Below are 13,269 nucleotides of genomic sequence, written 5' to 3' on the forward strand. Positions count from 1 at the left end.
GAGAGAGAGAGGTTTATGAAATTCATTCCCAAGATCTCACAAAGCGGAGACTGTTAGAGATGAAGAATGCACAATGTTCAGTGCCATTCGCAACTCCTCAGATAATGAAGCAGTCTATGCCCGCATGCAGCAAGACCTGGACGATATTCAGGCATGGGCTGATAAGTGGCAAATAACATTCGCACCACACAAGTGCCAGGCAATAACCATCTCCAACAAGCACGAGTCAAACCACCGCTCCATGGCATTCAACTGCAGGACCATTGCCGAATCCCCCAACGTCAACATTCTGGGGGTCACCATTGACCAGAAACTTAACTGGACCCGCCACAGAAATACTGTGGCTACAAGAGCAGGTCAGAGGGTGGGTATTCTGTGGCGAGTGTCTCACCTCCTGACTCCCCAAAGCCTTTCCACCATCTACAAGGCACAAGTCAGGAGTGTGATGGAATACTTTCCACTTGCTTGGATGAGTGCAGCTCACTCCAACAATACTCAAGAAGCTCGACACCATCCAGGCAGGACAAAGCAGCCCGCTTGAATGGCACCCCATCCACCACCTTAAACATTCACTCCCTCCACCACTGGCATACCATGGCTGTAGTGTGTACCATCTACAAGATGCATTGCAGCATCTTGCCAATCCTTCTTTGGCAGCACCTCCCAAACCCGCGCCTTCTATCATCTTGAAGGACAAAGATAGCAGGCGCCTGGGAACAGCACCACCTCCAAGTTCCGCTCCAAGTCATACACCATCTTGGCTTGGAAGCATATTGTCGTTCCTTCATCGTCGCTGGGTCAAAAACCTGGAACTCCCTCCCGAACAGCACTGTGGGAGTATGGACTGCAGTGGTTCAAGAAGGCGGCTCACCACTACCTTCTCAAGGGCAATTAGGGATGGACAATAAAGGCTGGCCTTGCCAGTGACGCCCACATCACATGAACAAATTTTTTTTAAAGATTGAGAAACGATTAAGAAATTGCAGAAGCATTGTGTATATTGTTTTCAATTCACCAGATCTGCAGTTAAAATTTGTGAATTCATCCTTGGCATATCAGCAATATATTACAGAATTGTCATTGTCCGCTGTCCCTCAGTCTATAGTCACAGGACAGTGTGTCCTCAATCTATAATCACGGGGCAGTGTGTCCTCACTTTCCCTCATTCTGTAGTAACAAGGCATAGTGCCAGGCTAGTTGGCACTCCCCAGAATACCGAGATGGACAGCCTCAGGTCATGGCTGTCTCGAACATCCAACATTCTTCTCGACTGATCATTCCATTGCCCATTGGTCATCATTCCTGTTCCCACTGATCTGTGGTGCTATGAATCAGCAGGGAGACAGATAACTGATAATGGGAAGAAAGCAGCAATAGCTGCAATCCCTTATTAGAAAGGGACAACAGTCGAGGAGGCGGGAGCTCGGAGCAGCGCGAGTCCGGGGTCGGCGAGAGGCCTATAAAGGCCAGCGGGAGTCGAGCAGTTCGAGCAGTCAGTCGAGGAGGCGGGAGCTCGGAGCAGCGCGAGTCCGGGGTCGGCGAGAGGCGTGCCGGTGCAGCTACAGGGAGAAGGCAAAAAAACAAAGGTGACGTCACAGCCTAGGGGGTAAGTGATTGGCTGGTGATTGGTGAGTAGTTTTTCTTTTTCTTCTTATATTGGTCAGTAACTTTTAACATTGTTATTACCAGTTTAAGTGTATCTAAGGGTTAAGACATGGCAGGAGAGCTCGGTCGGGTGTTATGCTCCTCCTGTACCATGTGGGAACTCAGGGACACTTCCGGTGTCCCTGACGACTACGTGTGCGGGAAGTGTATCCGCCTCCAGCTCCTGACGGTCCGCGTTACGGAATTGGAGCTGAGGGTGGATTTACTCTGGAGCATCCACGATGCTGAGAATGACGTGAGTATCACGTGTAGTGAGTTGGTCTTACCGCAGGGAAAGGGTCCACAGCCAGATAGGGAATGGAAGACCAGCAGGAAGAGTAGAGCAAGGAAGGTAGTGCAGGGGTCCCCTGCGGTCATCCCCCTGCAAAACAGATACACCGCTTTGGGTACTGTTGAGGGGAATGACTCATCAGGGGAGGGCAGCAGCAGCCAAGTTCATGGCACCGTGGCTGGCTCTGCTGCACAGGAGGGCAAGAAAAACAGTGGGAGAGTGATAGTGATAGGGGATTCAATTGTGAGGGGAATAGATAGGCGTTTCTGCGGCCGCAACCGAGACTCCAGGATGGTATGTTGCCTCCCTGGTGCAAGGGTCAAGGATGTCTCGGAGCGGGTGCAGGACATTCTGAAATGGGAGGGAGAACAGCCAGTTGTCGTGGTGCACATTGGTACCAACGACATAGGCAAAAAAAGGGATGAGGTCCTACGAAACGAATTTAAGGAGCTAGGAGCTAAATTAAAAAGTAGGACCTCAAAAGTAGTAATCTCGGGATTGCTACCAGTGCCACGTGATAGTCAGAGTAGGAATTGCAGGATAGCGCAGATGAATACGTGGCTTGAGCAGTGGTGCAGCAGGGAGGGATTCAAATTCCTGGGGCATTGGGACCGGTTCTGGGGGAGGTGGGACCAGTACAAACCGGACGGTCTGCACCTGGGCAGGACTGGAACCAATGTCCGAGGGGGAGTGTTTGCTAGTGCTGTTGGGGAGGATTTAAACTAATATGGCAGGGGGATGGGAACCAATGCAGGGAGACAGAGGGAAACAAAAAGGAGCCAAAAGCAAAAGACAGAAAGGAGATGAGGAAAAGTGTAGGGCAGAGAAACCCAAGGCAAAGAACAAAAAGGGCCACTGTACAGCAAAATTCTAAAAGGACAAAGGGTGTTAATAAAACAAGCCTGAAGGCTTTGTGTCTTAATGCAAGGAGTATCCGCAATAAGGTGGATGAATTAATTGTGCAAATAGATGTTAACAAATATGATGTGATTGGGATTACGGAGACGTGGCTCCAGGATGATCAGGGCTGGGAACTCAACATTCAGGGGTATTCAACATTCAGGAAGGATAGAATAAAAGGAAAAGGAGGTGGGGTAGCATTGCTGGTTAAAGAGGAGATTAATGCAATAGTTAGGAAAGACATTAGCTTGGATGATGTGGAATCTATATGGGTAGAGCTGCAGAACACCAAAGGGCAAAAAACGTTAGTAGGAGTTGTGTACAGACCTCCAAACAGTAATAGGGATGTTGGGGAGAGCATCAAACAGGAAATTAGGGGTGCATGCAATAAAGGTGTAGCAGTTATAATGGGTGACTTTAATATGCACATAGATTGGGCTAGCCAAACTGGAAGCAATACGGTGGAGGAGGATTTCCTGGAGTGCATAAGGGATGGTTTTCTAGACCAATATGTTGAGGAACCAACTAGGGGGGAGGCCATCTTAGACTGGGTGTTGTGTAATGAGAGAGGATTAATTAGCAATCTCATTGTGCGAGGCCCCTTGGGGAAGAGTGACCATAATATGGTGGAATTCTGCATTAGGATGGAGAATGAAACAGTAATTTCAGAGACCATGGTCCAGAACTTAAAGAAGGGTAACTTTGAAGGTATGAGGCGTGAATTGGCTAGGATAGATTGGCGAATGATACTTAGGGGGTTGACTGTGGATGGGCAATGGCAAACATTTAGAGACCGCATGGATGAAGTACAACAATTGTACATTCCTGTCTGGCGTAAAAATAAAAAGGGGAAGGTGGCTCAACCGTGGCTATCTAGGGAAATCAGGGATAGTATTAAAGCCAAGGAAGTGGCATACAAATTGGCCAGAAATAGCAGCGAACCTGGGGACTGGGAGAAATTTAGAACTCAGCAGAGGAGGACAAAGGGTTTGATTAGGACAGGGAAAATGGAGTACGAGAAGAAGCTTGCAGGGAACATTAAGGCGGATTGCAAAAGTTTCTATAGGTATGTAAAGAGAAAAAAGTTGGTGAAGACAAACGTAGGTCCCCTGCAGTCAGAATCAGGGGAAGTCATAACGGGGAACAAAGAAATGGCGGATCAATTGAACAAGTACTTTGGTTCGGTATTCACTAAGGAGGATACAAACAACCTTCCGGATATAAAAGGGGTCAGAGGGTCTAGTAAGGAAGAGGAACTGAGGGAAATCTTTATTAGTCGGGAAATTGTGTTGGGGAAATTGATGGGATTGAAGGCAGATAAATCCCCAGGGCCTGATGGCCTGCATCCTAGAGTACTTAAGGAGGTGGCCTTGGAAATAGCGGATGCATTGACAGTCATTTTCCAACATTCCATTGACTCTGGATCAGTTCCTATGGAGTGGAGGGTAGCCAATGTAACCCCACTTTTTAAAAAAGGAGGGAGAGAGAAAACAGGGAATTATAGACCGGTCAGCCTGACCTCAGTAGTGGGTAAAATGATGGAATCAATTATTAAGGATGTCATAGCAGTGCATCTGGAAAATGGTGACATGATAGGTCCAAGTCAGCATGGATTTGTGAAAGGGAAATCATGCTTGACAAATCTTCTGGAATTTTTTGAGGATGTTTCCAGTAAAGTGGACAAAGGAGAACCAGTTGATGTGGTATATTTGGACTTTCAGAAGGCTTTCGACAAGGTCCCACACAAGAGATTAATGTGCAAAGTTAAAGCACATGGGATTGGGGGTAGTGTGCTGACGTGGATTGAGAACTGGTTGTCAGACAGGAAGCAAAGAGTAGGAGTAAACGGGTACTTTTCAGAATGGCAGGCAGTGACTAGTGGAGTGCCGCAAGGTTCTGTGCTGGGGCCCCAGCTGTTTACATTGTACATTAATGATTTAGACGAGGGGATTAAATGCAGTATCTCCAAATTTGCGGATGATACTAAGTTGGGTGGCAGTGTGAGCTGCGAGGAGGATGCTATTAGGCTGCAGAGTGACTTGGATAGGTTAGGTGAGTGGGCAAATGCATGGCAGATGAAGTATAATGTGGATAAATGTGAGGTTATCCACTTTGGTGGTAAAAACAGAGAGACAGACTATTATCTGAATGGTGACAGATTAGGAAAAGGGAAGGTGCAACGAGACCTGGGTGTCATGGTACATCAGTCATTGAAGGTTGGCATGCAGGTACAGCAGGCGGTTAAGAAAGCAAATGGCATGTTGGCCTTCATAGCGAGGGGATTTGAATACAGGGGCAGGGAGGTGTTGCTACAGTTGTACAGGGCCTTGGTGAGGCCACACCTGGAGTATTGTGTACAGTTTTGGTCTCCTAACTTGAGGAAGGACATTCTTGCTATTGAGGGAGTGCAGCGAAGGTTCACCAGACTGATTCCCGGGATGGCGGGACTGACCTATCAAGAAAGATTGGATCAATTGGGCTTGTATTCACTGGAGTTCAGAAGAATGAGAGGGGACCTCATAGAAACGTTTAAAATTCTGACGGGTTTAGACAGGTTAGATGCAGAAAGAATGTTCCCAATGTTGGGGAAGTCCAGAACCAGGGGTCACAGTCTGAGGATAAGGGGTAAGCCATTTAGGACCGAGATGAGGAGAAACTTCTTCACCCAGAGAGTGGTGAACCTGTGGAATTCTCTACCACAGAAAGTAGTTGAGGCCAATTCACTAAATATATTCAAAAGGGAGTTAGATGAAGTCCTTACTACTCGGGGGATCAAGGGTTATGGCGAGAAAGCAGGAAGGGGGTACTGAAGTTTCATGTTCAGCCATGAACTCATTGAATGGCGGTGCAGGCTAGAAGGGCTGAATGGCCTGCTCCTGCACCTATTTTCTATGTTTCTATGTTTCTATTAACCGTCGCTTCACCAAACAAAAGTGGAGCAATTGAATTGGATGAGGATCCTTTCAACAACAATTTGAATTTACGCAGCGCTTTTAACCTAGGAAACATCCCAAGGCGCTTCACAGGAGAGGAATCGGGACAAATATTGACACCGAGCCCATGGAAGAGATATCAGGACAGGTGACCAAAAGCCTGGTCAAAGAAGTAGGTTTTAAGAAGGCTCCGAAAGGAGAAGAGAGGTGGTGGGGTGGTGAGGTTTAGGGAGGGAATTTGAGAGCTTAAAGCCTCAACAGCTGTATGCAAGGCTGTCGATGGTGGGGTGAAGGGTGTGCAGAATGGACAAGAGGCCATGGTTGGAGGAGCGCAGAGTTCTAGGTGCCTGTCATTCATCACTGGGTGGCATGCTCACATCCGATTCAGAAGGTTGTGGTTCAAGTCCCACTCCAGAGACTTGAGCACATAATCCAGGCTGACACTCCAGTGCAGTTCTGTGGGAGTGTTGCCCTGTAGGAGGTGCTGTCTTTCAGATGAGTTGTTCAATTGAGGTCTTGTCTGCCCTCTCTGGTGGACGTAAAAAATCCTTTGGCACTATTCGAAGAAGAAAGGGGAGATCTCTCCAGTTTCCTGGCCAATATCTAACCCTCAACCAACATCACTGAAACAGATTATCTGCTCATTATCACGTTGCTGTTTGTGGGACATTGCTGTGTGCAAATTGACTGCCTCATTTCCTACATTACAATAGTGACTACACTTCAAAAGTACTTAATTGGTTGTATAGTGCTGTGGGACATCTGGAGGTCATGAAAGGTGCTATATAAATGCAAGTTCCTTCTTTCTATGAGGGTTGTAGGGTTGGTGGGGGTTAGAGAGATAGGGATGACCAAGGCTATGGAGGAATTGGAACACAAGAATCAGAATTCGAGGAGTTGATGAACTAGGAGCCAATGTAGGTCAGCAAGCACAAGGGTGAACACGGTGCAGATTAGGATAGAGGCAGCAGTTTTGGCAGAGGAGCATTGGCCCAATAGTGCTTTATGTGGCCCAGCCAGACCCCGAGATGAATGGATAAACCAGCTGTGCACAACATATGTTCAAGTCTGCGTCCCTTAGACTTAATGGAGGCCGTGCCAGCAGGAACAACCAGGGTGGGAGAAAGCAAAGTACTGGGGGCAAGGGTATCTAAGGTGGAGGCGAGGGTGTGCTTGAGGAGATCAATAGCTACAGTAATGTTGTGGTGAATGGAGGGCCAAATGCTAGACAGTTAGGAGTTTGAAAGTGCACTTGTAAGTAACTTGGGAGAAGATTATTTTTCAGGGGCAAACACAGAAGCAAGTGGGGTTGAGAGGTGGAAGGGGGATGTGGGTGGAGAGCGATATGAAGACATGATCAGAGATAGCCTTATCTGTGAGTGAGACAATGGAAGAAGAGAGGCTACGTGAGATGGCGAAGTTGAAGGGGTGGTCATGGACAGGGGTAGGCGAGTTTATATGGAGGGAGAGGTTAAGGGATAGGAGGGCAGTGAACTCAGAGGAGAGAGGGCAAGGGAATTTGAGCTGGATGCTGAAATCACTGAGGATGATAAGTCACTTTGTGCGGAGGCAGTGAAGATATCTTGTTGGGAAATTTGGCGTGAAGATTGGGTGGACGGTAAAGAACACTCTTGCTCTGAACAGCCCTTTAGTATGTTGAAAATGACATTATCAAATGCGCTTTGCCTTGAGTGCAGTACCCCCTCATTAACTACAATTTGCTTTTTATATACATCACAAAAACAGGGAAGGGGCGGGGTTGCTGGGGGTGATGGAGGAGTGGACCAGGGTACCGCGGAGTGGTTGGTCCCTTCAGAAGGCTGAAAGGGGAGGGGAGGGGTGGGGAAGATGTGATTCGTGGTGGGATCACACTGGAGGTGGCAGAAATAGCGGAGGATGATCCGTTGAACGTGGAGGCTGGTGGGGTGAAAGGTGAGGACAAGGGGAACCCTACCATAGTTCTGGGGAACCCTACCATAGTTCTGGGAGGGAGGGGAAGGGGTGAGAGGAGAAGTGCGGGAAATAGAACGGACACGGTCGAGGGCCATGTCAACCATGGTAGAGGGGAATCCTAGGTTGAAAAAAAAGGAAGACATATCGGAAGCACTATTATGGAAGGTGGCGTCGTCAGAACAGATGGAGAAACTGGGAGAATGGAATGGAATGTGGCTAATTACGTCTGATTCGTAAATTAAAAAATGAGTAACAGCCACTGTCATTGAGCCTGTGATCTCAATCCTTGTATTCATATGGTGTGTGCATGTGGACATTAACCTTTCTGTGTTTGTTGGTAAAATAGATAAAGCAGAGAGTGCAAGTATTTATTGAGCGTAGAGTGTTTTAATTCCTTGGTTATTGAATGCTGGTAGATGTTTGTTTAGTAAATACCCATGCATTAAAAACATTTACCTGTATTGTGTGTTTTATCATTTACTACTAACGTTAGTGCATGTGGCTAAGACAATGTCACCATAGTTGCACCTTTGGCCATTCAGTGATTTCTATTGGTCGACACTGATCTCCATTCACTGCAGGGGCAATTTCTTCACTGACTTGGAGGGCCACATTTCATGCAGCCATCAACTGAAGGTCATTTTCAGAGAACACCATGTGTTGACCCTGCGATAAATGCAATGCCAGATTTGCAGACTGAACCGACTGCAATAGGTTGCTTGGGCTCTCGCTTTCTCCCTTTCTTCCTAGAGCGACCGATTCTTGCTGGGCCCCCTTTTTGTGGGTCGAGACGGTGATTGTTGGCCAGCTATTTGATTGTGGTAGGCCAGCACAGTTTCACCACGCACTCGCACTTTGCCACCTTTACAAAATAGCAGATCAGGAGGAGGAACTTTTACTGATTTCCCCCTTACCTCACCCAGAGAAACCGAAACTAGTAGCCACACCACCACCTCCCCAACTGAGACTACACTGAGTCAGGCCTGTATAACTTAGTGATCAGACACAGATCCAATGGGAGCCTGCTCAGTGATCCAGAATGGGATCTTATGCCATGGCGCATCTACAATGTAGAGCCCGTTTTACGGCAGAGAAGTCCCAGGAAATTATGACTTAAGCGACGTACGCCATTAATGTTAAAGACGCTATATAAATACAAGTTGTTATTTACGGCACCCCATAATTTCCCGGATCTTTTGCGCTGCCCCCACTCCACGCTCGAGCCCCTGTCCAGGTCCCCGCCCCGAAACAGCAAACTGTGTTCGCTCTGCCCCCCTGCTTAAAATCAACGGCACTCGAGAATTCTCTGCAATGAACGCTACGGTGAACGTTGCTGCCGCTTAGACCATTAAATAACGGCGCTGGTGGGCTCTCTAACTTCATCCCCGCACATCCATAAATTCAGAGTCTGTCAGGTTGTCGTGAGAGAAGATCAGGGACACGTGATTGCAATAAAACAGAACATCGTCTTTTAACTTGGCGACCCAATTGTTTTAGGAAGCATGTAGATAAGGAGGGCGTCACAGGTCAAGTATACTGATGGCTTTAACTACTAGATCTTGAAATCTCATACATTAATTGCAACTGAGTAAATCTAGTACACCTTTGGGATTAATTTATAAGCACATGAGCGAGAAAGGAACAGAAAGATTTTCTGATCAGATGGGAGGAAGTGAGGTGGCCTGTTTCTGTGCTGTTTCCATGTAATGCCACTTAATCTGTGCGTAGGGAGGTGGGTTATTTCTGGTTAATGCATGTAGCAGTATTGGAAGCCATTTTCTGTTTTTTGGAAATTACTGCAGATCCTTTACAACCGGAATGGTCTTGGCACCCCTAACCCCTCCGGGCAATCCGAAACCCTCTGGAGATCCTGCCAGTGGTGTGCAGAAAGCAAAGCATTATTGGGCACCATACAAGATTCTATCTGATGGCTTACATCAATGTCCAATGTAGTTCAAACTTAAAACAACCGAGACCATGCTCCTTGAACAGTGTAGGATTTTCACTTACCGAAGATTGGGCAAGAGACAAGTCATCGCCAAAGTGACACTAAAGAGGTGAGCAGCCCGTTTCTGTTCCACAGCCGCTGTCCCAAAATTGGCGATTGGCTGCGACGCTCAGCGCTGCCTATTGTAATCAGGTCCCCAGTGAATTGGATGTTATGTACATTTGGCCGTGGCGGTTTGGGGTCTATGGCGTCCGTCACCAATATCAGCCTTGCAGGAAGCTCTTGGCATTAAGTACAAAGTGCCGCATGAGGACAGTGCCCCTTTAAGGCGGTTTCCTGCCCCATTTCGGTGTCAGCATCATACCTCTTAACAGACATGCCACAGTTTGGATATATCTCAAATCTACATAACTCACTCAGACTAGCACTTAACACCAGTAAACCCTGAAATAATGACACTGTAATTACTGCTACACCGCCCAGCAACACCCGACTACTGCGGCGGTGCCCCACATCCTGATCGCTGTGGTTACGAGTACCTACCCCTTAATGTAACAAAACTCACAGCAGATTAAATCCATCAGCGAAAACTGGTACACCCTTCCCCAGCCCCCACACCCCTCACCCCAGTAACCTCACGCCCAGCCCCCTTACCCTCAGTAATCCTTCCCAGCCCCCAGCTACCTCACCCTCAGTAACCTCACCACCAGCCCCCTCACCCCCAGTAACCCTTCCCCAGCCCCCTCACCTCCAGCCCCCACACCCCTCACAAACCCTTGCTCAGCGCGCATACCCCCTCACCCCCACACACCCTTCCCCAGCGCCCACACACCGTCACACACCCTCACCCTCCTCCCCTTGCCCCCCTCACCCCCTCACCTTCTTCCCCTCGTCACCCCCTCACCTTCTTCCACTCACCCCCTCCCACACCCCCCTCACCTTCTTCCACTCACTCCATCACCCGCTCCCATGCCCCCTCACCTATGCCCCCCTCAACCCCTCCCCACGCCCCCTCAACCCCTCCTTCCCCCTCCCCATGCCCCCTCAACCTCTCCTTCCCCCTCCCCATTTGCCTCCCCTCACCCTCTGCCTCCCCATGCCCCCTCACCCATACCCATGCTCCCTCACCCATCCCCACGCCCCCTCACCCCTCCCCACGACCCCTCACCCCTCCCCACGACCCCTCACCCCTCCCCACGACCCCTCACTCTCTTTCCCCTCAACCCCTCCTTCCCCCCTCCCTACGCCCTCTCACTTTTCCCCCTCCCGACACCCATTCACCCTCCTCACCCCTACCTATGCCCCCTCACCCTCTCCTCCTCCCCACACCCTCCTCCCCACACCCCCTCACCCATTCCCCTCTCACCCACTCCCCACGCCCCCTCACCCACTCCCCTCTCACCCATTCCCCACTCCCCTCTCACCCATTCCCCACGCCCCCTCATCCATTCCCCATGCCCCCTCACCCTCTCCCCTCACCCTGCCAGTGCTTACCGAGGATGGTGATATTCTTCACCTCGGCCACTCGGAGCTGCAGAGAGTCCAGGAGCCGGTACCATCCGTTCGGGTAGACGGGGGGCAGCTCCCCTCTCTTGCGCCTCCTCCGGACCTGGCCGGCTGCCTGGCACTTGCTAAGCCCAGGCTCGGGGATGTAGCCCACCTGGTGCGCGGCTCGGAGCAGCTGCAGAGGGGCGAAGCAGAGGCGGTAGAGCCAGCGCAGGGCGGCGAGCAGCAGCAGCAGCGCCAGGCCGGCCAGCAGCGGCGGGCTCAGCGGGCGGAGCAGCCAACCAACCGCGGCACCCAGCGCCAGAAGCCCGGCGCCAGCCTCCCGCTCCATGCTCCGGCTCCCAGTCCGCTTCCTCACACGCGTGTGCCGGCTCCGGGCTCCGCTCTGCCCGCTCCCCCTCCCCCTCCAGCTGGCCCCGCTCCCGGCCCCGCCTCCTCACACCTGCCTCTCACGTCAGCAGCTCACCTGAACAGGTGCAGATCCTGCCCCACACCCGGGACCCAGGGGCAATGCCCCACACCCGGGACTCAGGGGCAATGCCCCACACCCGGGACCCAGGGGCATGCCCCACACCCAGGACCCAGGGGCAATGCCCCACACCCAGGACCCAGGGGCAGTGCCCCACACCCAGGACCCATGGCAGTGGCCCACACCCAGGACCCGGGGCAGTGCCCCACACCCAGGACCCAAGGACAGTGCCCCACACCCAGAACCCAAGGGCAGTGCCCCACACCCAGGTCCCAGGGGCAATGCCCCACACCCGGGACCCAGGGGCAGTGCCCCACACCCGGCACCAAGGGGCAGTGCCCCACACCCAGGACCCAAGGACAGTGCCCCACACCCAGGACCCAGGGGCAGTGCCCCACACCCAGGTCCCAGGGGCAATGCCCCACACCCGGGACCCAGGGGCAGTGCCCCACACCCGGCACCAAGGGGCAGTGCCCCACACCCAGGACCCAAGGACAGTGCCCCACACCCAGGACCCGGGGCAGTACCCCGCACCCAGGACCCAAGGACAGTGCCCCACACCCGGGACCCAAGGGCAGTGCCCCACACCCAGGTCCCAGGGGCAATGCCCCACACCCGGGACCCAGGGGCAGTGCCCCACACCCGGCACCAAGGGGCAGTGCCCCACACCCAGGACCCAGGGCAGTGGCCCACACCCAGGACCCGGGGCAGTGCCCCATACCCAGGACCCAAGGACAGTGCCCCACACCCAGGACCCAAGGACAGTGCCCCACACCCGGCACCAAGGGGCAGTGGCCCACACCCAGGACCTAGGGCAGTGGCCCACACCCAGGACCCGGGGCAGTGCCCCACACCCAGGACCCAAGGGCAGTGCCACTCCGGATAGGACCCAGAGAAGTGCATAATCCGGATCGGAGTCTGGTTGCATAAACATGGCTTGCGTTACCTTCAGTATGGAACATTGAGGAGTGATCTGATTGAAGTGTTGAAGATGCAGCTAATCTATTTTCTCTGATGGGGGAAATCCACAGCAAGTGTGCATAGTCTTAAAATTAGAGCTGGGCCGTTCAGATGTGTTGTTAAGAGGCACTTTTTCACACAAAGGGTCGTGGAAATCTTAAACTCTTGTAAGATAAAACTTACCTGCATGTTGCAATAGTGTTTTTATGATGCTTTTGTTTAACTGCTTTATGACAACATTAACTAAAATGCATGTAAGCTTATGTCAACCATTTTTAAGCAAAGCATCATGGTAGATTAAGCCATTATTATGTTAACCCTTTTTAAGTAAAGCGTGATGGGAGAATCATTATTATGTTAACTATTTTTTTGTAATTTGCTGAAACCACTTTGTTCAGAATTAGAATGGCTAAGGCCAAAAAATAACCAACCAAATAAAAGTATGCAGCATGTACCATTTTGTAAAGCCAAGCTCAGTAATGAATTCTGTGACACAGTCTTTGTAAAAGTTCTCAGAGAAGAACTAGAGATAACATAGAATGTCAGAGGCACAGACTTAGAATGATCTATTGTAAGCCTGAGACAGCTGCAGACTCTCACAGCATTTGTATGGGAGGAAAAGGGTATAAAGTAACAGCTATTGGACTTTGGGGACAGCGCTAAC

At 50.7% G+C, this 13,269-nt stretch overlaps 1 protein-coding gene across 1 annotated transcript in view; it reads right to left on the minus strand.

Moving 5' to 3' along the window:
* LOC139232755 (cholesterol 7-desaturase nvd) overlaps positions 1-11,507 on the minus strand; it is a 113,871-nt gene extending 102,364 nt beyond the window's left edge. Inside the window, exon 1 of the mRNA XM_070863258.1 lies at positions 11,165-11,507. Coding sequence (XP_070719359.1) covers positions 11,165-11,507 — 343 coding nt within the window. The remainder of the gene's footprint in view (positions 1-11,164) is intronic.
* Between the last annotated feature and the right edge of the window lie 1,762 nt (positions 11,508-13,269).

The sequence above is a fragment of the Pristiophorus japonicus genome, chromosome 20, assembly GCF_044704955.1.
Source record: "Pristiophorus japonicus isolate sPriJap1 chromosome 20, sPriJap1.hap1, whole genome shotgun sequence".
Taxonomy (NCBI): domain Eukaryota; kingdom Metazoa; phylum Chordata; class Chondrichthyes; family Pristiophoridae; genus Pristiophorus; species Pristiophorus japonicus.